This window comes from Panthera uncia, chromosome F2 (assembly GCF_023721935.1).
Source record: "Panthera uncia isolate 11264 chromosome F2, Puncia_PCG_1.0, whole genome shotgun sequence".
NCBI lineage: Eukaryota > Metazoa > Chordata > Mammalia > Carnivora > Felidae > Panthera > Panthera uncia.
In genome coordinates this window covers 77814238-77840339 of record NC_064812.1, presented here as the reverse complement: position 1 = coordinate 77840339, position 26102 = coordinate 77814238, and the positions used below count along the sequence as shown (strand labels likewise).

At 38.4% G+C, this 26102-nt stretch overlaps 1 protein-coding gene across 1 annotated transcript in view; it reads right to left on the bottom strand.

The window, feature by feature from the left end:
* PXDNL (peroxidasin like) overlaps positions 1-26102 on the bottom strand; it is a 360062-nt gene that overhangs the window by 249579 nt on the left and 84381 nt on the right. Inside the window, exon 2 of the mRNA XM_049633716.1 lies at positions 10396-10467. Coding sequence (XP_049489673.1) covers positions 10396-10467 — 72 coding nt within the window. The remainder of the gene's footprint in view (positions 1-10395; positions 10468-26102) is intronic.

Sequence of the window (26102 nt, the reverse complement as noted above, 5' to 3'; positions counted from 1 at the left end):
TGCTCTCTGTTTCTAGGATGTTTGCCTGCATTCTCTCCCGGAACAGGGCAGCGTGCTCTGGGCTCTATCCCAGCCAAGCCTGCTGTCCTTTAAAACGCCAGGCTTTAAGACCTACTGGTTGCAAGAACTCACAAAATTCAGCCCCTCTCATATTCCAAACCAATGGCGTTGGGGCAACGTTTTCTTTGTGCATTCCCCTAGGTGCTTCTCTCTTTCTCTTCCTTCTTTACAACCACATCTAGCTATAGAATTCTAACTGTGCTAGCTTACAGGAATGTAGTTTGTTCTATATTTAATTATGCATAACTTTAAGTTTACTAGGACTTGATAGGTTAGTACATTTAATCTGTCCATCATTTTTTTTCCCAATAGTTTCTGCCTCTTCTTAACACTCTTCTTAACACTATTTCTGCCTCTTCTTAATACTAGACTCTCATTATACACAATTTTGAAAATACAGAAAAGTAAAAGGAAGATAAGACACTGTGTACAATCTCCCCATCAAAATAGTTTACTTATGGCTATCAATTTATGGTGAATATTTTAATGACCTCTTAAGTATACTTGATATTTTTGTATATAAAAATGAAAATACTCATATACACACCACACAAATCAAGAAACTGAACATCTCCAACATCACAGAAACCTCCCTCATGCCTTGCTTGTCAATAAACCTCAGCTTCTAGCAAGATGGAAAGTGTGCATTTCGTTTGACCTGGTTTTGAACTTTTTATAAATGGAATCATAACATGTGTATTCCCTCTTTTGTGTCTGGCATCCTGCTCCAAACATTTCATTTACAAGATTTATCTGTGTTGTTGCAGGTGGTTGTAATGCATTCTTTTTATTTGCTCTATAGTATTCCATCGTGTGAATTTACTGCAATTTACTTATAGATAATTTGGCTTTTCTCCAGTTTTCAGTATTACAAATAATGTTTCTACCAAGTTCTCTTTTTTTAAGTTTATTTATTTTAGGAGAAAGAGAGTGAATGAGCAGTGGAGGGGCAGAGAGAGAGAATCCCAAGCAGGCTCTGTGCTGTCAGCACAAAGCCCAATGGAGGCCTTGATCTCCGGAATCGTGAGATCATGACCTGAGCTGAAATCAAAAGTTGAACACTTAGCCAACTGAGCCACCCAGGTGCCCCTCAACCAAGTTCTTATACATAACTTTTGAAATGTATATATATTCCTTTCTGTGGATTATATGCTTAGATGTGCGATTTCTCAGTCATCAGATCTACGGGTATTTAGTTTTAGTGGATACTGCTAAATAGTGTTCTAAAATAACTGAGCCAATTTTCACCCTGGCAATTTATAAGAGGTCTATTGGCTCCATTATAGTTGACTATTTTGAGTGTTTTTTGTTGTAATGGAGGTGTGAGGAACCCCATTGTGATCTTATGTTGCATTTCTGTGACAGCAAAGAATGCTGAATATACATTTTCATGAGTTTATTGACCATTTGGAAATTATAATTTGTCAAATGCCTATTCAAACATGTTATATATATTTTTAGTTAGGGATTTTGCCTTTTATTTATTGATATGTAAGAGTTCTTGATGCAAATCCTTTATGGTATATACATAATTGTAAATATCCAGCCTGTCGCTTCTCTTTTTACTCATAAAAGTGTCTTTAGTAAGCTGAAGTTCTTAATTTTAATGAAATCGAATTTATCAGTCATTTTCTTCACTGTTTTCTTTTTGTATACTCTGAAAATCTTTGTCCAAAGGGTATAAAGATTCTTTTCTATGCTATCTCCTAGAATCCTTGTTACTTTTACCTTTTATATGATCTATGATCCATCTGGAATTCGTTATTGTACACATGGCAAAGTAGTGAAATGGGGTTAAAATATTTTTCATCGTGGTTATCCAAATAACTGCACTATTTACTAGAAAATTTTCATTTTCACACTGCAGTGCAGTACGTATTTGTGACAGCTCAGGTGACCATTTACATGTGGGTCTGTTTCTGGACTCCTCACTCTGTTTCATTTGTTTCTTTGCCATTGAAACAATCCCACACTTTTATTTCTTTCATTTACAATAAAGCTTGACATCTAGTTTAAATCTTTCTACAATATCTTTCTTTAATACTTGATGAACTATTCATGTCGAATCAGCTTATAAACTTCCACAAAAGAGCCTGCTGATACTTGACCGGGGTGGCATTGAACCTATAAATCAGGTTGAAAAGAAATGATATCATACCAATATCAAGTCTTTGAATTCATAATCATGATACTGTAGTCATTTATTTCAGATTTCTTTCATTTCTCCCAGTAATCTGTTGTTTTCTCAGAGAGTTATGGCCTTTGTTACATTTATTTCTACTTATCAAAATGTTTAATGTTATTGCAAAATGTATCCGTTAAAAATTTTCATTTTTGAGATGGTTGTTGCTAGAATATAGAAATACACTTTATTCTTTACATCACCAAAATGAGTTATTAATTTTAGTAGCCCATCTGAATATTTTGTACTTCATGTGTGCACAAAAATGACACAAGTAAATATTACCATTTTAATTATTTTTTCTAATCCTCATCACTTTTTATTCTTAACTTGCCTTATGGTAAAAAATACTGCCTCCAAAATAATGTTGAATGTCAATTTTACAAATGAGTATTCATGTCTCATTCCACATTTTTGGAGGAAAGTGTTTACTATTTGTTAAGTAGAATGTTTATTACTGATTTTTAGTGGATATACTCTACCAAATTAAGGAAGTTCCCTTCCATCCATAACTTGCTATGAGATTTTTTTTAAATCAGTAAGTTAAGTTTTATGAGACGTTTTCTGCTTTTACTGAAATGATATGACTTTTCTACCTGTATTATAATAATGTTGATTTTTGTGTGTTAAACCAAACTTGAACTCCTGGAATAGGCCTAACTTGGTCATGATCTTTTTCATGCATTGGTAGAATCATTTGCTAACATTGTATTTAATATCTTCATGTTTCTATTCTTGAGGGAAATTGACTAAAAATGTTTCTGCATTTTGCTGTGAAGATTATGCTGGCTTTATAAAATAAGTTGAAAAGTACTTTCTGTCTCTATTCTCTGGCGAGGTTTGTGTCACAATTAGTTTAATTAAAAAAAATATTTTAAGTAATTCTTTGCTGAAGCTATCTGAGCCTGGGGTTTTCTTTTGAGAAAGGATTCTTTTTTTAAAAATGTTGATTGATTGACTGATAGAGAGCATGAGTGGGGGAGGGGCAGAGAGAGCTGAGAGAGAATCCAAGGCAGGCTCTGCACTATCAGCACAAAGCCCAACAGGGGTCTCAGACTCATGAACCATGAGATCACGACCTGAGCCAAAATTAAGAGTTGGAATCTTAACCAAGTAAGCCACCTACGTGCCCCTGGGAAAGGATTTTAATGGTTTTGTCTCTTCGTGTGAAATTTAACACTTTTAATAGGATTCTCCTCTGTATCAGTTTAAGTATTTTAGGACCAATTTATCCCATTAAATCTAACATTTCAAATATAGTGGCATAAAGTTGTTCATAACAATCTCTCCTTGTCTGTCTAAATGACTATAGGATGTGAATGATGACCTCTTTTCCATTCCTGATATTGTTAAGTTGTGCCTCTTCTCTCTTTAGTTGTTTACTCTAACTACCAGCTCTCATATAATTGATTTAAAAGACAAAAAGACTTTGGGCATTTCTAAAGAGCAAGTTTTGGCTTGTGAAAATTATCATTTATATAATGTTTCATTGATCTCTGGGTTTCTTGTTTAATTTATTTTCTTCTATCTTTGGTTTGTTTTCTGTTCTTTTTCTAGCTTCTTGAGATGGATGTTTAACAATTTATTTTTATTTTTTTGCTTTTCTAAAACATGCATTTAAGTCTATGAATTTCTCTCTAAGCTTTCCTATAGCTGTATATTTCAGGTTTTCATGTCTCCTATTTTCATTTTTACTGAGTTCAAAATATATTTTCTTTTTTTTTTTTACTTTTATTTTAACCAAGAGTTATTTAGAAGAGTATTTATTGCTTAATCTCCAAACTATTGGTATTTTCTAGATGAACTGGATTTTTAGTTGAATTTTGCTTAAATTCACTATAATCAAGGCACATATTTTATATGATTGTAATGCTTTCAAATATGTTGAAACTTGCTTTACGACACAGAATATGGTCATTTTTATAAATGTTTCATGTGCACCTGAAAAGAATATTTATTTTACAGTTGTGTACAGTGTCTCATATATGTTAGGTAAATTTGGTTAGTTATCTGTTAACAGCTTTTATATACTTATTCATTTTTGTCTTTTAGTGAAGTTTTTAAAAAATCCTACATACACATGGCTATTTCTATTTTTCCTTTTATATCTGTTAATTTTAGCTTTATAAATTTTATAGGTACACACAGTTTTTGTATTATATTTTCCTGTTGAATTGGCCTTTTATCCAGGATGAAATCTACTCTGTTAGATATTAGTATAATAAAAACTGCTTTCTTTGGTAGGCTTCAACTTCTGACCTTTATGTGCCCTCATATTTGTTTCTTTGGAACAAAATATAGTCGAGTTTACTTCCTTTTTTAATCCAGTCTGACAAAAAATTTAGTCAAAAATTTAATTAAAAAATTTAATCCATTTATGTTATATGCAATCACTGATGTATTTGTGTTTAAATACACCATCTTTCAATTTCTTTTAAGTTTGTTTATTTATTTTGAGAGTCAGCGAGAGTGTGAGAAGAAGAAGGGCAGAAAGAGAGAGAAAGAGACAGAATCCCAAGCAGGCTCCATGCTATCAGCACAGAGCCCAATGCAGGGCTCGATATCATGAACCATGATATCATGACCTAAGCCAAAAGGCAAGAGCCAGATGCTTAACTGACTGAGCCACCCAGGTGCCCCATTTCTCTCTTTCTCATGTCTGCTCTTTGTTCCTTTTGCCTTTCTTGCCTTCTTTGGCTTAATCAAATATTTTTTATTATTTGAATTGTCTCTCATTAACTTAAGTATACATTCCTTATTATTCTTATAGTGGTTGCCCCAGAAATTCCAACAGATATACTGACCTAATTTTTTTTTTTTACGTTTTTATTTATTTTTGAGACAGAGAGAGACAGAGCATGAACAGGGGAGGGGCAGAGAGAGAGGGAGACACAGAATCTGAAGCAGGCTCCAGGCTCTGAGCAGTCAGCCCAGAGCCCGACGCGGGGCTCGAACTCACAAACAGTGAGATCATGACCTGAGCCGAAGTCAGAGGCTTCACCGACCGAGCCACCCAGGCGCCCCTATACTGACCTAATTAAAGCCTACCTTTAATTGATAATTTTAGCACTTTCTTAACAAAGAAAACATCTGAAAGCACTTTAATTGCACTTAACCTCCTCCTACAACTTGTGCTATTGTCATGATGCCTTTTAATTCTACATATGTTAAATGCACATTACTATGAGAAATAAACAATAATTTAAAGTTAGTCAAAGGTTTTACCCTTTATGTGCTCTTCATTGCTTCCTACACTTGCATTTCCACTTTGGATCCTTCTCTTTTTGCCTGAGGGGAAAAACAATTTGCAGGCCTACTGACTGCAAATTATCTCAGCTTTTATGTGTCTGCAAATGTCTTTTTTTTTTTTTTACCTTCATTGTTAAAGGCCAATTTCCCTGTGAATAGAATTCAAGTCTTTCCATTTTTTTTTTCAGCAAAATGCCTTTCCATTGTTTTTAACTTTCACCATTTCCATGGTTATTTCTTGAAAGATAATATACATTTACCTAGAAATATTTTTTAAATGACCCCTTTGTTTTTGGTTTTCAGCATATACTACCATGTGACTGAGTGTAGTTCTCTTTGTATTTAGCCTACATGTGTCATAAGGCTTCTTGAATCTGTGGCTTGGTGTCTTTTGTTCTGGGGGAACACTGGTGTTTCAAATCTCTTCAAATACTGCCTCTGTCCTATTTTCATTATCATCTCTGTCTGTGACTCCAATTACATGTAGATATTTTTGTCATGTCCCGGTCTTTTACTCTCTTTCTTGTGTTTTCCATCTTTTTTTTCCCTCAAGGTGCTTCTATCTGGGTAATTTTTAATGGCCTGTCTTTCAGGACGCTGATTCTCCCTTCTGCCATATTCTCATCTATGACTAAAGCAAGCTACTCAACCCCCAAATGCAATGATCTGTTTAGTTCTAAGAAAACAGAATAATTTCCTCCTTTGGGTGAAAATTTCTTTCATTTAATATACTCCTTTAAATATGTCAATCCTAGTTATTTTAAGCTCTGTGTTTTATAACTTCAAAATCTTAAACAAACATAGCATTTTTAGCTATCTGCTTTTGCTTTTGGTTTTCCTGGAATGCCTGGACACCTTTCACTGACTGCCAGACATGATGTGTGAAAAATGGTAGAGGGTTTGGATCATTTTATACTTTTCCAGAGAAGGAGCAATTTGTTTTTAGGAGGCAGCAGAATACAGATGACCTTCACCAAGTCTAGGATGGTCCAGTGCTTCTAGGGCATAGCTCTTCAGGGGCACAAAATTAAAACCAGGGGGTATTTATCAGGTGCTTTTTTCTGTGATGGGCCCTAAAGTCTTACTTTTATTTCTCGGGTATCTTGAAATGGCCAAAATCTCTGATCAGCTTTGATTAGTCTCAGGAGTTGCTTTCTCCTTGGCCTCTTGGTAACCTCTCCCCTATACGTTTGACTTCTAAGTCAGCAAGTGCCTCCATTGAGATGGCTGGCAAAAGGTTCACCTCACTACTGGGCAGCTGCCTTCTCTCAGGCATCCCGGCCCTCTAGTGCTGGTTGTCACAGTGGTCTTCAATTGCAGCCTTTCTCTTCCCAGTCCGGTGAGACCCCACGAAATCTAGGCTACTGCCTGTCTCCTCTTCATCCCCAGGCCCTGCATCTTGAATTGGCAAATGACCAGACAAGGAAAAGTCACACCGAAGGTTTGAGTCAGCTCAGCCAGCCTCCTATCTTTCCCAGATGTTAGCTTCTCGAGTCCTGGCTGCCTTGGTTGTCTCTCAGACTTTCAAAGAGTTCCTTTTTGCGTTTTATTCGTATCTTTGAGATTTTTTTTTAATATGGATCATTCATATGATACTAGCTAGACTGGCATAAACCCATATGTTGTTATTTTTTCATCATAAAAAAAAGCAAGTTACAATGTAAACAAGCTACAGAGAGATCCAACCAAAGTCTTATTAGTAATAATTGATGGAAAGCCAAACCTTGTCCACAGGTTTCTATTATCCTAGAAATGAATGCCTTGTTTTAAATTCTCCTGCATACCTCCAACTAGAAAACTATGCTGATACTTACTGCAGGAAATTTTGTTCCCTTGCTACATCACAGAATAGCCATAAAAACAAGGGGCGCCTGGGTGGCTCAGTCGGTTGAGTGTCTGACTTCGGCCCAGGTCATGATCTCGTGGTTCGTGGGTTCAAGCCCCGCATCGGGCTCTGTGTTGACCGGTCGGAGCCCAGAGCCTGCTTCAGATTCTGTGTCTCCCTCTCTCTCAGACCCTCCCCTGTTCATGCTCTGTCTCTCTCTGTCTCAAAAATAAATAAACATTAAAAAAAAATTAAAAAAAAAAACAAATCAAATATCTTAACGAAAGTTATGGCTACTTACAGAGTAAAACCCTTGGCAAACCATTAAACATCAAGCCTTCAAAGTCTTGAGAGGGAAAAAACAACAACATTATTACACTAGATTTTTAAATAAAAGTAAATAAATGAAATAGTGACTGTTGATTCATCAACACGGTGAAAAGCTCTCATAAAATGAAGCATAGTGAAGATTTCACATTACATAAAACATAAAATCAGACTTCATAATTATATCTTATTTGAGAAATATTTTAAACATTGAGGTTTTCTTACAAAATTTGGTAGTTTGGTTGCTTAAAAAAACACACACACAACAAGGAACTCAGTAGTTACACCAGCTAAAAGGTTTACTTTTCCCTCACTTTCATGAACATACTTGTAGTGTAAGTCTAACTCTGTTGGGTCCTCAGAACTCATTGAGCAATAGGGTCTTTATCACACTGGCTCAGCACAAGTTCTCTCCAATCCCAGAGTCTTTCAGTGCCCCATTTCTGACCTCACTTCTTTCTCTCTTGCACAACTTACTATTTAAGTAACCCATCATCTGTCATTTCAGCCTTCCTGAAAGCTATCATGTATAAGAAACCATTGATTAACCAGCAGTTAATCAAAGCGTGTGTGAATCCTGACTCTGCCCCTTTCTAGATGTATGAATGTGGGTAAACGACATCACACTTACTAGCCTCAGTGTCCTCATCTGTAAAACAGAAATAACAGCTGCAGCAGGGAATGGAACTAATGTACACAAGGCAAAGTATTCAATGTAATTAACACCACAAGTGCTCACTGTTCCAGTTTTGTTTTTAATAAAAATATTTAGACACAAATTAATAAGTATGGCTTCTACCAAATGAAGAGGTGGACTGTTCATTAATAATTACAGTATTGTGTACTATAACTCCAAAATGTGGCCCAACAGTGATAGAGATCATTTTGCTACACTCCTCAAAAGCCTTTTAAAGTGGCAACTACATTGAAAGAGGAGGTTTGATAACATTTGGTAACATTAACAATCTGATAAATTAATAATATCTTTGCTTTTCTATCACCTCCATACCTCAGTAGATAATGGCGGAAGGCTTCAGTGAGGATACTCCCCAAGTGTCAGACCCCCTGAAGATACTAGTTAAGATGCAAATCTTTGGGTCCCTCCTGAAAAAGTGTTAAATGAGAATCTTTGAGGGAGAGGGAGTCTTCATGTCCACAAGCTCTCTAGGAAACTTTTTTACATATTTTGGTTTGAGAACAACTGCTTTATTGTTAAGTAAGGAATAACCCTTGTAGTCCTTACTTCCTTATGCTCTTACATCACCCCAACCAGAATTATCGTGATAAAGTATGCGTATCCAGGCATCAGTAATTGGAAAGAAGCCGGGTGGGAAAAGCACAAGTATAAAGTCATAATCTCAACCCTAAAGTTAGAAGGACTAGCTTGGCTGTAATACAGCGATAAATCCAGCCAAGCTGAAAACACTGTTAACTTGATTATGAAAATATTATGTCAAGAAGACTAACATACCCATGTAGTTCTAACGACACAAATAGTCTTAACTTCCACTGATTTCACCCTCTGGATTAAGTGCAGCATAAATAAATTTTAAATATAGAGCACTGTTAGTACATGTAAACCCCAGCATCACCTCTCCTAACATTCTACTCTCTTCTATTATAGCAGTTGTCAATTTTTATTACATACGTTTTTATAGTTGGGTCTTTCTTTACTAACAGTCCATAAGGTCAGACCATCTGCTATACCATAGCAGGGTCCTGTGTATTTTAGTCTGGATCGAAAGCCAGCAAACTGGTAAGCTGGTCACAGATATCAATATCTGTTGAGTGAATAAAATACGGGTAATACACATTGAAATATTTTATTAGAGATTAGCCATAAAGTTGTAACTTTTCCTCTAAATACATGATTTATATATATATATATATTTATTTTGTATATATATAAATATATATATAGTATATATACATATAAATATATAAATATATACATATACATATATACATATTATATATACATATATGTATATATACATACATGTATTATATATACATATTATATATATATATATATATATATATATATATATATATATATCTTTTTTAAGCATAGACGAGAGACCAGACCCAGGCCTGGTCCTGTTTTTTTTTTTTAATGTTTATTTATTTATTTTTGAGAGAGAGAGCACAAGTGAGAAAGGGTCAGAGAGAGAGAGAGAGACAGACAGACAGACAGAATCTGAAGCAGGCTCCAGGCTCTGAGCTATAAGCACAGAGTCCAACGTGGGGCTTGAGCTCACGAACCTTGAGATCATGACCTGAGCCGAAGTTGGATGCTTGACTGACTGAGCCACCCAGGTGCCCCTAAATACATGATTTTAAAAATATTCAGAGTATTACAAACAAGGAGATGATCCAGTGGCATGTTGGTGAAAGCCAGAACTTTGGAGTCACGAGGTCATGAATTTTAATTCCATGTCTATTGCTTTGGATAGGGGACCCACAGACAAATTGTTTAACTACTCTTTCTCTCAGTTTCTTTGTCCATGAAGCTTTTCTAAACAAACAGAATACAAAGGACAATTAGATGAGTAGGAATATCTCCCAGATTCAGAAGGTAACAAAAACACAAGCAGTGGAAAGAAGCAGAGAATCTCTGATTATAAGAGTGCTAGCGAAACTTAATTCCCATCCATTCTGTTCTTTACTCTCAAAATGACTTTTCATGGCAAATTGCAATCCAACTAGCTCGTAATTTTACAAGCCTCACAGATAAGCGATAAGTACTCACAGAGTGTTCAAATTCTTAAGTTTCTTGAAGACACTCCCAGGAATTTCTCGTATTCTGTTAAACCGCAAGTCTCTGGGAACATAAAAAGGAGGAAAAAGATTATAATATGCACATTCCAGTGGTGTTATTATTTCCAGAAGCTTGAAAATGAATTCTCCCTTTATAACCAACCACGGCACTAAAAGACCAAACCTAAGGCAGAATTAGGTACATTAGGCACTGATCAGTAGGGAAGTCTGTTGTTTCTGGCGACTTATGCATATCAGTGTGTATGCTAGTCCAAAGGTGCCAGACAAGTGCAGCCAGTTACAGGGCTCTTCCCAGTGTTGAAGGCAGTTACCGCACTTCCTTTAGGTCATATTCCTATGACACCAAAACAAATTCTGTACATGGCAACATGCCAATTGAGCATAAGTACTTTGGAAAACATCGACAGATCAGATGTCACTTATCAACTCAACGTAACACCATTACATGGGTTTAGGCAAAGTTATGAAACAGTTAACTTTTCTTCATAGTCCAGGAGTACGACAGCCTTCTACGGAAGTATTAAACCAAGTCAACAAAACAATTAGTTTAAGAGAGACAACCAACATTCTCTTTCATCAGTTAATATATCGCTTTATGCAGCATGTAAATTATTGAGTGCCAAGTACGTGTCGCATACTGTGTTAAGTAACAAGGACACAAAATACGTGGTTCCTACCTGGTTCCGGCTACCGAGCAGGCACAGATGGGCCGAGGATGACAACCCGATAATTACATTACTTAGTATCTGAAGTATTGGTGGTCTGACAGAGCAACAAACAAAATGCTATGCACAGGAAGCCAACTTAAGGTCCTGGTCTGCCTAGACCCACTCCCTATGATTTTGGGGGCAGTGTCAGCCAGGTGCCCTTCAGGAGGGTGTTTAAGGCCAGCCAACTGAAATCACCATCTCCTCGGACACCGTTTCTCCTGTGGGAAGCAGAGGACTCAGAATAAAGCAAGTTGGGGGCATTCAGGAGTGTCGCCCGGTGCTAAAGAAAAGAGAGTTGTGCTCTTTGGGACCGGAGATTATGAACAAGGAGCACCTAGGGCTATTAGCGCCCAGACTGGCCAGAGACAAATCAGACCAAAATGTGGGAGAAGAAAACAAAGCTATGCATCCAGCTATTCCTGAGACCAAAGTTGCCTCCTTATTTTTTTGGTATCTAGGCAAGAAGCTGTCATTTGGTTAAGTTTATTTGAGCCGGTTTATATCACTCATGTAGAGGGCACAGTAGAAAGATGAAATAATTTGTTTGGAAGTGTGAGACCCAAGGGAAATCATAGCCGAAAGCTGTTACAGAGTATTAGTGTGTCAGGAAAACAAACAATCAGGAAGAAAGAAAGAAAGAAAGAAAGAAAGAAAGAAAGAAAGAAAGAATCTACTTCACCTCAATTAATTTCTCAAAATAAAATTCTTCACCACCATAAAAAGTAGTTCTATTTTAGAATACTTGATATAAAAATCTTTATAAAATTACCTCTTAAATCCTATCATTTTATGTTTCTCTTGAGTTGACGTCGGAAGAATATGTACAATTTTTTTTAAGTTTATTTATTTTGAAAGAAAGAGAAAGAGAGAGGATGAGTTGGGTAGGGGCAGAGAGAGATGGGGAGAGAATTCCGAGGCGGGGCTCCATCCCATGAACCGTGAGATCATGACCTGAGCCAAAATCGAGAGTTGGACACTTAACTGACTGACCCAGGCACCCCTATGTACAATTTTATAGGAGCTGTTTCAGTTAAATCCTGACACCAAGAAAGAAAAAAATATGTGTGACATTTTTAAAAACACTTTCAATTAAAATAACTCATTGTGAATACACCTCTTTGTAGGATGGAACACAATGCTTAACTATCATACGTTGTTATTTGATGTTTCTGCTCTAAATTTTTTTTTTTAATTTTTTTTTCAACGTTTTTTATTTATTTTTGGGACAGAGAGAGACAGAGCATGAATGGGGGAGGGGCAGAGAGAGAGGGAGACACAGAATCGGAAACAGGCTCCAGGCTCCGAGCCATCAGCCCAGAGCCCGACGCGGGGCTCGAACTCACGGACCGCGAGATCGTGACCTGGCTGAAGTCGGACGCTTAACCGATTGCGCCACCCAGGCGCCCCTCTGCTCTATATTTTTAAAAGAAGCTTTATAAATGATGTGAAATACTCACTATAAACTCATAAGAGATAAAGTTATATAAATGCAATTACCCTAGACCCATTGGTTTCCCTTCAAAACAGGAACTTTAAATTACAGAAAGGACTGTCCTCTCACACCAAACCATAAATCCTAATAGTACTCCCAAATTGAGCTTCTAACAATACAAGAAAGGAGTAAATATAAAAGGGTAAATCATTTTCCTTTTTGGGGGCTTTGAAAATTTTTACAAATTCAGAACAGTACAAGTAAGAAAAGAATACTCTTTATTGTCCGTATTTAGAATCAACAGCTGTTTTCACTTGATATCGTTGGCTCTACTCATAATTCCACACATTTTTATTTTGATTACCCAAATCATATGTAAAAATATATATGGGCAAAGTAAAAGTCTCTTTGAAGCACTATCTTAATTTTAGCTATGTCTCCTTCTTCCCACATGTAACCTCTCTTCTGAGCGTGATGCTCCTTTTCAGACACACACACATATATAGGTATGTGAATAAATATAAGGCAAAATGTATACATATAAAAATATGAAAATAAACATAGGTAAATATAAAATATTTAGTGCTTTTAAATTTACAAAAATGTATCAAATTTTTTATAGTTTTTATTTTTATTATTATTTTTTTAATGTTTATTTTATTGTTGAGACAGAGACAGAGCGTGAGCAGGGGAGGGGCAGAGAGAGAGGGAGACACACAATCTGAAGCAGGTTCCAGGCTCCGAGCGGTCAGCACACAGCCTGATGCGGGGCTCGAACTCACGAACCGCGAGATCATGACCTGAGCCGAAGTCGGATGCCCAGCCGACTGAGCCCCCCAGGCGCCTCAAATTTTTACAGTTTTTAAAACTCTCTTTTTCTCCCTCAACTGCATCTTTTCTAGATATTTACACATAAAGACCTAGATATTTATCCCTAACTGTCCTATAATACATCATCATGTCATTTCACAGTTCATTTATGTGTTCTCTTACTAACAGCCATTTTGACTGTTTTCAAATTCTCACAATATTTACAAACAATATTTCTTTTTTTTAGGTTTTTTTTTGTTTTTTTGTGTTTTTTTTGGGGGGGTGGGGGGAAGAGGGGGAGAGGCAAAGAGAAAAGGAGAGAGAGAATCCCAAGCAGGCTCAGGGCTGTCGGTGCAGAGCCCCACGTGGGGCCCAATCTCATCAACAGTGAGATCATGACTTGAACCGAAATCAAGAGTCAGATGTTTAAAGGACTAAGCCACCTAGGCGCCCCCTACAAACAATATTTCAATAAACATTCATACATGTCTCCCCGTGCACGTGAAGAAATGTTTCTCTGGAACATATTTAGAATAGGATTGCTAGATCATAGGGTATACACAATGATACCAATTCCCAATTTACTTTCACTTAGATGCCATAGCAGTAATATAAGTAATTAAAAATAATGATAAAAGATGTTTGAACTAATCACCAAAATGCAAACCTAACTTTTCACTGGCTTGATTTGAAAGTCAAGGTGTTAAATGTGTTGGCGATCAAAATCCCTCCAGTCTTCACTAGCAAACAAAACTAAGGTCTCCTGCCACAAGAATTGTGTGGCGAGGTGTCCACCGTCCCAAGGGTTACTCGGGGAAGCGTGAGATACACGACCCACAGTTCTCACCACTCAGGCAGCCACAGGAAACCTCTTCCAGAGGAGCAAAGCACACTTAGAGCCCCAAGGATTTTCTCCACATTCACTTGAATTCCCATAAGACATATTCAAATGCACCAAAGTTAACATGTTCACACCTGGTGTTCTTTGCTAGTATATTCTACTACATAAACTTGTATAATTAGGTATGTTATAAACTAAAATTCTAAGCAAAGACTTCCCTTGATAATTTTAATTGCTGCATTTTAAGATTGCTTACGGGGCATTGCACAATGAATTGCTTAAAGTAATATTTACCACATTTTTTAAGGAAATTATACTAGAAGATCATTTGAATTCAAATGATCACCAAATTTGGATTATTCTGCTCTCTGGGTAAATAAATTTATCCAAAAACATAATTCATCTTCCCATACTGCCTCTATTTTGCTCAAGATGGGCCACTAGAATTTCACCCACACAAAATTTGTCATTTATATAAAACTCCCCTTAGCATAACATGTGGCATATTTTCACCATTCGCATAGAGTAAAAGTTGAATTATTATATATCCTGCACAATTTATCCCTTTATGATATATGTAATATTGATTATATAATATTCAAAAACTAATCATTACTTAGCCCAATTTTCCTCCCATTTATTGTTCACTGCAATTCAATTTAGAAGCAGTTCTAGGAAATGCACCAGTATGAAAGCTGAGCACATGTGCTTCCTGGCAGTGGTTAAACGTGAGTCTGTCTGTCTGTCTCCCTGGCCCACCCCCAGCTCAAGCTGCTAAGGCTGGGAAGAAAGGTTTCATGATTTATATGGTGAGAGATTTGGAATCCATGTTTCTAACCAACAAGAGACGGGTTTTAGTTCAAATTCAGTCCAGAAGATTCTTCTTCAAAAAGAGTTTTAAATGATTCTGTATCGTAGACAGCGGGCAGAGAACAAGCGTGGACAGACAGCAACGTGAACTAGCCTCAAACAGATTAGCACGGCTCAAGATCCTGCTATTTAGTTCCTCCAGGGAATGAGGGGCACCGCGCCCCCGTCAGCACCCATTACACACCCTCGGGGCAGGTTAGATGGACTTCTACTGTGTCAGTGTGTGGAAAAGTCCAGAGAAAGACCTCACGGAGGGAGAGTGAAGCCAGACCTGGTGCAGATCCCAAGGTTCCCAGTATATTTTATAAATGCCAAACACAGAGCATATTTTCTGTAAACATTAAACAAGTAGGCCTTTAAACACAAAAAAATAAAATTGGCATTGCCCACAGATGGTAGTCTAGTTGAAATCCTAAGATGAATGTGATGCTCTTGGAAAACACCATTAGACTGAATGCATAGGTCATCAGGAGATAAAATCAAAGTCTAAATTTGAGTTCCTTCTTGAAGGTGAGACCCAGGCTACACAGCTCTTCTGGTCCCGTCGTGGTGAGGGCCTTCCTAACAGTTCCCCAGGCTGGAGATGGTCTTCGGCTTTATTACAGCGGATGCCTGAGCTAAGGGGGCCCATTCCTGCCACGAAAGCTAAGAATCTAGCCCTGAGAGAGCAAAACCTCAGAGAGCACCAACTTCACAGGCTGGTTTCTGAGTGTGCTACTTGTTTTCTCCTAAGTGAGAAATATGCATTCTGGCAGAAAGCCTATCCTCATGAAAAAAAGATCAAGCAGATCTGTACTCGAGTCAAAAGCATTCCTGTTGAAGGTGGGGATGCAACGAAGTCACTGTAAAGTCAAAAGCATAAAACTGCAGAAACAGTGTAAGCAGGTTCTCGTCTCCGCTGGCTTCCCGGAAGGGCAGGAGGAAGCCAAAGGGCTCCGGACGGCCTGGCCAGCGTCGTCTTTGCCCGGAGCGCACATCCCTACCTCCCACCTGTCTCTGGAGTCAGAGCATGCGCACACCCTGCTCCCTGCAGCTCTGCCCCGTGTCATCCAAGCTCCCGAAGCTGCCCCGGCCTCCGTCTTCCTTTCTCAGCTGCTGTCTCAGGTGCCGCCCCTCACCCACAGGGTCTAGACTGCCCTGACCTTGGAATGAGGGGAAGACTGCAAGAGATCTCTCTACCACCTCTCCTGCTGTCCTACAACTTCTGTATCCTTCTGTCTTACAGCCCTTTCAGGGTAGGAACTGGAAATACATTTTCCAGGCCTGAAAAACAGCAGCTGGAGAACACCACTCAGTGCATGGCTTGCCTGATAGATACCCAGTCCCGCTCTTTGGTTTTCTCTGATGTCAGGTTCATTTTCTGCCTACCAAGTGTCAGGCAGCTAAAGCTTGAGGTTATCGTCTGTTGCTGTTTATTTGGCCTGAAGTTAACTTGATTCGAAGGGTAGTTTATGTGTCAGCTTGGCTAAGCCACGGTACCCAGATTTTGGTCAAACTCCAGTCTAGATGTTGCCGTGAAAGTGTATTTTTATATGTGATGAACACCAAAATCAGTAGCCTTTGAGTAAAGCAGATACCCTCCATAATGTGGGTGGGCCTTATCTGATCAGTTACGCCCCTTAAGGGGAAAAGATCAAAGTGCCCCGAGGAAGGGGAAATGCTGTCCCCCTCCCAAGCAGCCTCAGACTCGAGCTGCAAATGAACTCTTCCCAGGGTCTCCAGCCTGCCAGCCTGCTCTTCCAACTTCAGACTTGCTAGCCCCCACAAGCAAGAGCACCAGCCAATTCCTTAAAATGAATCTCTCGGTCTTCTCTCTCGCTCTGTCTCAGAAACATCTCATTGACCTCATTCTATTTGTCCAGTTTCTCCAGAAAACCCTGAGACTCCTGATATTCTCACTACCGCCTCCCCCCACCCTGCCAGCCGAAGTAACGAATGATGATGTCCATTCATTCCTTCATTCAGTGTAGCTTTTCTAAAGACCTGGGCACGCTTGGCCAAATGCCATCCCTTGCAAGGGGGAGGGAGGTAGTGTCAGTGAGTGAAACGGGCCATGGGTAAGAAAGCTGGTTCGGAAGCCTGGCCAGGGAGGCTTAAGGAAGCCTTCCAAACCTGCATGAAATATGCATGAAATATGCACCGTCACTGAAGGGCCAGGTCTGCATATCAAAAGCTCTGAGGAGGGTGGCTCCGAGCGGCCTCCACTCCTGACGAGGTGTTGCTGCAGTGCTCAAGGGAAAATCAGCACTAACACTAGTGCACTGACACGGCTTAGCGAGGAGCACAACAAAGGAAGGGCAGGTGGTGTGCGAACGAACGTTGCCTAGGCTTGGTGCTGGGCAGATAGTTCCGATTTCCCCCTCCCTTTTGTTTCTCATATGTTGACTACTTATCTACATATCTCCAGTAATGGCTAAAGTGCCTATACATATGTCAGAATACTATGAAGACTTCAAAGAAGATACTAGAACAATCTAATAATGCTTCCTCAATCTAGCTGCTTCACTTTGCTCTTCAGTGAAATTTCCAGCCCAGCTCTGCACTATTTTCCAGAAATGGATTGCAATCCCCTCTCAAACTATTAATTAAGCCAAGCTGGACTGAAGCTTTTTCCACTACACTTGTTCACAAAATCCCCGGGATGAGGAAATCAATTAAGCAATGGGTCTTAAAGCACTGAGAGCCATAAGGTGCTCACAGAATGTTAAAATTGGAAGCTAGACACACACACACATGCACACGCACACACACACACACATAAAGAATTAGGCTGTACTTTTCTCTACTGTCCCAGTTTCTTACAACAAGCAAGTACTGCTATAAAATCTTAAAGAACATTTTAAAAAGAAGTTGTCTTACAGATTAATTAGTCTAACCTCTAACTTTATGTACAAGACAAGAGAGAAAAGTAAAGGGGAGAGGAGAGAAGTGGAACGTATTCACATATTCATCCTGGCTAAAGTTCAACACTACCTTTTGGAGACAGGTATTAATATGTTGATTTCATTCCAAACATTTCATTCACCTCAAAGCAAAGCAAGTAGCCATGGGGAATCACTCCTAGCTTGTCTGCTTACAAAGTAGGTGCTGTCTCCAGGCTCCCACCTTACCTTAAACTTGTGCTGAGTAAACTGGGCCCAGGACAAAGGAAGGGCACATTCATCAACATTCATCATCTGCCAGCCACTGATGACCAGAGGCTGTATCAAAAAAAACAGGTTTCCTCATTTTCATCTTAGTATAATTTCCACCTCGTTATCCTAAACTGAATTCCCACTCTCCTCAGACAGGGCAGTTAGTATTCCACTTAAATCCTTTTTCTCTTTCAGGGATTTACATGGTTAGAATTAACAAATACCCCTCATGTGCACAAATGAGCCAACAGTTGATAACGTCAATAGAAGGTGTGAACCAGTCCAAGGGAAGTCAGCATTAACACCAGTGTCCAGATACGTTACCCACATACTTAAAAGCACCCAAATGTAAAAGAAAGCATTGTAATTTTGAAGCGTGGTGTTCCTATCTTGGAAACCTTAAAGTGAACAGAAACCCTGACCAAATAGTTCCAGATTTTCTTCTTCCTTGATGTACCTGGTTCTTCCAGCAGATGTCACTAAAGGGCAGTCCTCTCTTCTATGTCAAAGAAATGATTTCGCGAGAGATGAGGTGGTTTAATGTATCCTAAATGTCACGGTATCAGAAGGACCGGACGACAGGCTGAAGGTGTTCACTGAATCCCACTCATTTACGTGGGAAAATAGCAGCCAGCGGCAAAGCTTCACTCTGAGGTGATAACGCACTGCATTGCATAAAGTAATGTCTTTGGGGGAATAAGAAGCTGTTAAGTGAATTTTCACACAAAACTCAAGTGTAACCTCTTAAATGTAAAGAGATTACTAACTCTGTCATTGAGGTGAAAATACATTTCGAAATAATAACATTTAACTTTTCAAATTAATGACTTAACACAATTCACACCATTGAGGTCACTTTGATACTATGCAACCATCTCAACTTTTTCTGTCCTTTCTTTTCATGTTAAGCATGGCTCGTCCCAATAAACGCCCCTATGCCTCGGGGGATGGCCAATGCTGCTGGACCCTGCTAGACAGGTATATGCCACACAAGCCAATAAACACAGGCTGAAAGAAAATTACAGAATCGCTGAAGTCAGACTTGGTTATAGTTTCATCCCAGATTACATTGATCTTGTTCGTCCTTCCTGTTTCTGGCCACAGGGTTGTTACTTTGCTCTGGGGGAGGCAGAAAGATCTCCCCTGACCTGGTTCTCCACCACGTATGTGGTGACCAAGGACTTGTCGGGGGTGAGAGCCACTTTCCGGGTGCCCTGTTACACAGGTTAAAGCTGATCCTGGTTGCATGCCACAGACCTAGCTCCACAGCTCGCTGCCTGTCCCCAGTCACACTGGAGTGAAACAAGCCAAACTTTCCAATCATACACTGTGACATTGTTTCATAACTCTACACGTGTGCACATGTCCTTTTATTTGGAATGCCCTTCCCTCTCTTCTTTGTCACATGCTCAAGTCCCTTCCAAGACAACATGTAAATATCACCTCCATGATAAAGTTGAAGGCATCACCCTTGCAGCAGCCTCAGAATCAGTCAGAAGGAGGCACAGCCAGTGGTAGCAGCTGTCATCTGTGCTCTCTACTTGGGTGTCCCTCACCATCAATGCCCAGACTAGCTTCCATACTGCAATGCTGAGATCGGCCTCCAAATCCATTTTTCATTTCCTCAGGAACACATGCCTTCATAACCACTCTTTGGGGTCCTATGTGTTTCTCCGAGGCCTTTGCAGTGGGAGGCAATTTAGTGTTCTAGTTAAAAGTGCAGGCCTCAGAATTCGGAAGCACACTGAATTTGGTCATGACCACTCCCCGGCCGTGTGACCTTGGAAAAGCCCATACTTTCTCAGCGGTTCCTCATCATAAAATGTGGACAATGATACTCAGCCCATTGTAGTAAATATCATAATTCATACAAATTATTTAGAATAGTGCCTAGAGAGGCGCCTGGGTGGCTCAGTCGGTTAAGCGTCCGACTTCGGCTCTGGTCATGATCTCATGGTTCGTGGGTTCGAGCCCCACGTCAGGCTCTGTGCTGACAGCTCAGAGCCTGGAGCCTGTTTCCAACCCTGTGTCTCCCTCTCTTCTGCCCCTCCCCTGCTCTCTCTCTCTCTCTCTCTCCCCCTCTCAAAAGTAAATAAACATTAAAAAAAAAAAGAACAGTGCCTAGAATGTGGTAAGTGCTAGTAGTTGTAACATTACCATCATCAGTATATATTCTGTTATTACAACATTTTAAATACAACATGGTAATTTTTTAATTACAGTGTCTCTGCTGCCCACCCAACACAGCTAAATTGGGAGCTCCTTAAGAGCAGGAAATATGTCTAAGTCATCTTTGTATACACAGGCAAAAAGTTTGCATCCTTAGCATAAATACTAAGACAGCGTATTTAATAATAACAACAAAAATAATCATAGTGGGATGAATCAGCTATGGTTCATAGCAGGCAAATTAGGAAATACTAGAATATAAAACAAATGAAAAGTTAAGTTTCAGTTCAGTTGCACATAAGATGCCTATATCAGCATCAGTAAATGAAAAATCAACTTCCATAAGTATTAGTGAAAACATACTCGAATTCAAAGTCCATTTTTCAAAAGAAAAGAGAAATACAGTTAACTGAATAGACAGTTAGCCCTCTATGAAACTGGACACTGACACTTGAAATTTTGTACCTGGATGTCATACACCAAATCAGCCTGAGTGTTGGGAAATGTGACCTATGTGGCCCAGACAAATGACTGGAAATCAAATCTCCACATCTACCCACTTCTTTCCTAGAACTGAGAAGCTGACAGACTTTAGATTTTCTCAGTGAGAGAAAAATCGTGCAACCCAGTGGAGACCACAGCAGCTTACACCAAGCCACACCGCCCTGAAGGCACATCTCCACTAGGGCCAGTCCACCTGAGAATCAGACCAGCAGGCCCCTCCCACAGAAGACCAACACAAACCGCATTCAGGCATCAAGTCTACTGATCCTGGAGTGCTGAAAAGCTTCAGCTTTAGGGTAAACAAGATCTGGCTTCCTTTGGGTTTTTGTTTGTTTTGTTTGTTTTCATTTGGATAAAGAAAGAGTAATTTTTAAATTGCGTTTATTTTATTATTTTTTTAATGTTTTATTTATTATTGAGAGACAGAGAGACACAGAGCATGAGCATGGGAGGGGCAGAGAGAGGTGGAGACACAGAATCCGAAGCAGGCTCCAGGCTCTGAGCTGTCAGCACAGAGCCTGACGCGAGGCTTGAACTCACAAACTGTGAGATCATGACCTGGGCTGAAATCCGTCGCCCAACCAACTAAGCCACCCAGGCGCCCCATTTATTTTATTTTTTATAACTAAGTTTTTAGCTTTTTACTTTTTTATCAAGCTTCTCTTAGCAAGAAGACTAAAACATATCTAGGAACTAGCTTCCTTCTTATTTTATTTTATTTTTTTTTGACCTCCAAAAGGACAAGATGGGGACTTCAACCCAAAAGAAAGAACAGGAAGAAAAGACTGCCAGGGATTTAGTCAATATAGATAATAATTAAGATGTCTGAACTAAAATTTAAAACAATTATAAGGATGCTAGCTGGGCTTGATAGAAGCATAAGACACTAGAGAATCTCTTACTGCAGGGATAAAAAAACTAAAATCTAGTCCAGCAAAAATTAAAAACACTCTAACTGAACTATAACATGTGAATGGATGCCATAACAAGAAGGATGGACAGAGGAGTGAATCAGTGATATAGAAGATAAAATTATGAAAAATAATGAAGATAAAAAGAAGAGAGGGAAAAAGGTAATAGATCATGAAAATAGACTTAGGGAACTCAGTAACTTATAAAAACATATTAAAATAATATCCCTTGGGTCCCAAAGATAAAAAGGGAGAAAGGGGGACAGAAGGTTTATGTGAGCAAATTACAGTTGAAAACTTCCCTAATCTGGGGAAGGACAAAGACATCAAAATCCAAGAAGCACAGAGAACTCCCATTGCATTCAACAAAAAATGGCCATCACCAAGGCATATGACAGTTGAATACACAAAATACACAGACAAGGAAAGAATCCTGAAAACAGCAAGGGAAAAAAAGCCCTTACCCTACAAGGGAAGACAAATCAGGTTCACAGCAGATGTGTCCACAGAAACTTGGCCAGGCCAGAAGGGAATGGTATGATATATTCAATGTGATGAATGGGAAAAATATGCAGCCAAGAATACTTTATCCAGCAAGACTGTCACTCAGAATAGGAGAGATAAAGAGTTTCCCAGACAAACAAAAACTAAAGGAGCTTATAACCACTAAACTATCCCTGCAAGAAATATTAAGGAGGACTTCCTGGGGATTAACAGAGCAACAGCAACAAAGACTAGAAAGGAAAAGAGAACAGCACCAGAAAAAACAAACTTTACAGGTAACACAATGACACTAAATTTGTATCTTTCAATAATTACTCTGAATGTAAATGGACCAAATGCTCCAATCAAAAGACACAGGAGATCAGACTGGATAAAACAAACAAACAAACAAACAACCACAAGACACACTTATGTGCTCTCAACAAGAGACTCATTTTAGACCTAAAGACAACTGCAGATGGAAAGTGAGGGAATAGAGAACCATCTATCATGCTGTTGGATGTCAAAAGAAAGCTGGAGTAGCCATTCTTATATCAGACAAACTAGACGTTAAACCAAAACTATAACAAGAGATGAAGAAGGGCCTATATCATAATTACGGGATCTGACATCAAGAATATGTAACAATTACAAATATTTATGCCAACTTGGAACACCCAAAAATATAAATCAACTAATAACAAATATAAAGAAACTCATTGATAATAATACAGTAGTATAGGGGACTTTAATACCTCACTTACTGCAATGGACAGACCATCTAAACCAAAAATCAACAAGGAAACAATGGCTTTGAATGACATACTGGACCAGATGAACTTAACAGATATACTCAGAACATTTTATCCTAAAGCAGCAGAATACACATTCTTTTTGAGTGCACATGGAACATTCTCCAAAACAGAACATACTCTGGGTCACAAATCAGGCCACAATAGGTGCAAAAAGACTGAGATCATACCATGCATATCTTTAGACCACAACACTATGAAACGTGAAATCAACCACAAGAAAAAATTTGGAAAGACCACAAATACATGGGGTTAAAAACATCCTACTATGATGAATGAGGGTAGGAATGAGGGTATGAACACCCTACTATGAATGAATGAGGGTACATCTGGGTGGCACAGTCAGTTAAGCATCTGACTCTTGATCTCAGCTCAGGTCATGATCTCACAGTTTATGAGTTCTGCACTGATGGTGTGGAGCCTGCTTGGGATTCTGTCTCTCTTTCTCTCTGCTCCTCCCCTGCTTATTTTCTCTCTTTCTCCCTCTCTCTCAAATAAAAAAATAAACATTTTTTAAAAATTAAAAAAATAATGAATGGGTTAAACAGGAAATTAGGTAAGAAATTTTAAAAAGTACATGGAAGAAAATGAAAATGAAAACACAACAGTTCAAAAGGTTTGGGATGCACCAGAGGTGGTCCTCAAGGGAAGTATACTGCAACACAGGCCAACAACAAGAAGCAAGAAACATCTCAGATACACAACCTACTCTTACACCTAACACAGTTAGAAAAGAAACAGCAGATAAAGCCTAAATCCAGCAAAAGAAGGAAAGTAATAAAGATTAGAGCAGAAATAAATGGTGTAGGAACAAGTAAACAAAAAACACAGTAGAATAGCTCAATGAAACTAAGAGCTGGTTCTCTGAAAGAATTAATAAAATTGGTATATCCCTAGACAGACTTATCAAAAAGAAAAGAGAAATGTCCTAAATAAATAAAACCACTAGCGAAACAGGAGAGATCACAACATACACCAAAGAAATACAAGCAATTATAAGGGAACATTATGAAAAACTATATGCCAACAAACTGCGCAACCTGGAAGAAATGGACAAATCCCTAGAAACATAGAAACTATCAAAACTGAAATAGGAAGAAATAGAAAATCTGAATAGACCCATAACCAGCAAAGAAATTGAAGCAATAATCAAATATCTCCCAACAAATAAAAGTCCAGAACCAGATGGCTTCCCAGGGGAATTCTACCAAACATTTAAAGAGTTAATACCTATTCTTCTCAAAGAAATTGAAATGGACAGAAAACTTCCAACTCATTCTATGAGGCCAGCAATACCTTGTTTCCAAAACCAGATAAAGACCCCACTAAAAAGGAGAATTGCAGGCCAATATCCCTGATGAACAGGGATGAAAAAATTCTCGAGATACCAGCAAATTGACTTCATCAGTACATTAAAAGAACTATTCACCACAATCAAATGGGATTTATTTCTGGGCTACAGGGCTGGTTCATTATTCACAAATCAATGTGATATACCACATCAGAAAAAGAAAGCATAAGAATCACATGATCCTCTCAATAGATACAGGGGAAAAAAAAAAAAAACACTGGATGAAATACAGCAGCCATTCTTGATAAAAAAAAAAAAAAAAAGAAAAAAGACCTCAACAAACTAGGGGGATAGACAAAACATACCTCAACATCGTAAAGGGCATATATGAAAAACCCACAGTTAGTACCATCCTCAATGGGGAAAAACTGAGAGCTTTTCCCCTATGGTCAGGAACAAACAAGGATGCCCACTCTCACCATTACTATTTAATATAGTACTAGAAGTTTCAGCCTCAGCAGACAGACACCAAAAAGAAATAAAAAGCATCCAAAAGGATGCTTCTTCCAAGGAAGAAGTCAAATTTTCATTATTTTCAGACAACATGATGCTCTAATGTAGAAAACCTGAAAGACCCCACCAAAATAATTGTTAGAACTGACACATGAACTCAGCAAAGTCTCAAGATACAAAATCAATGTACAGAAATCTGTTGTATTTCTATACACAAATAATGAAGCAGCAGAAAAAGAAGTCAAGGAATTGATCCCATTTGCAATTGCATCAAAAACAATAAGATACCTAGGAATAAACCTAACCAAAGAGATAAATGATCTGTACTCTGAACACTATAGAACACTTATGAAACAAATTGAAGAGAACACAAAGAAATGGAAAAGCATTCCGTGCTCATGGACAGGAAGAACAAACATTGGTAAAATGTCGACACTACCCAAAGCAATCTACACATTTAATGCAAGCTCTATAAAAATACCATCAGCATTTTTCACAGAACTGGAACAAATAATCCTAAAATTTGAGGGAACCAAAAAATACCCTGGATAGCCAAAGCAACCCTGAAAAAATAAAAGTAAATCTAGAGGCATCATGATTCCAGACTTCAAGCTATACCACAAAGCTATAGTCATTAAGACAGTATGATACTAGCACAAAAACAGAAACACAGATCAATGAATCAGCATAAAAAAAAAAAACCAAAAATGTACCCAAACTATATGGTCAACTAATCTTCAACAAAATAGGAAAGAATAGCCAACGGGGGGAAAAAAGGCTCTTCAACAAATTGTGTTGGGGAAACTGGATGGCAATATGTAGAAGTTTGAAATTGGACCACTTTCTTATACACAAACATAAATTCAAAATGAATGGAAGATCTAAATGCGGGACAGGAAACCATCAAAATCCTAGAGGAGAACATAGGCAGCAACTTCTTTGACCTTGGCCTCAGCAACCTCTTACTAGACACATCGCCAGAGGCAAGAGAAACAAAAGCAAAAATAAACTATCAGGACTTCATCAAAATTAAACCTTCTGCACAGTGAAGAAAATAATCAATAAAATTAAAAGGGTTAGTACCCAAAATAAATAAAGAACTTATCAAACTCAACACCCAAAAAACAAATAATCCTGTTAAGAAATAGGTAGAAGACATGAATAGATATTTTTCCAAAGAAGACATCCAGATGGCTAA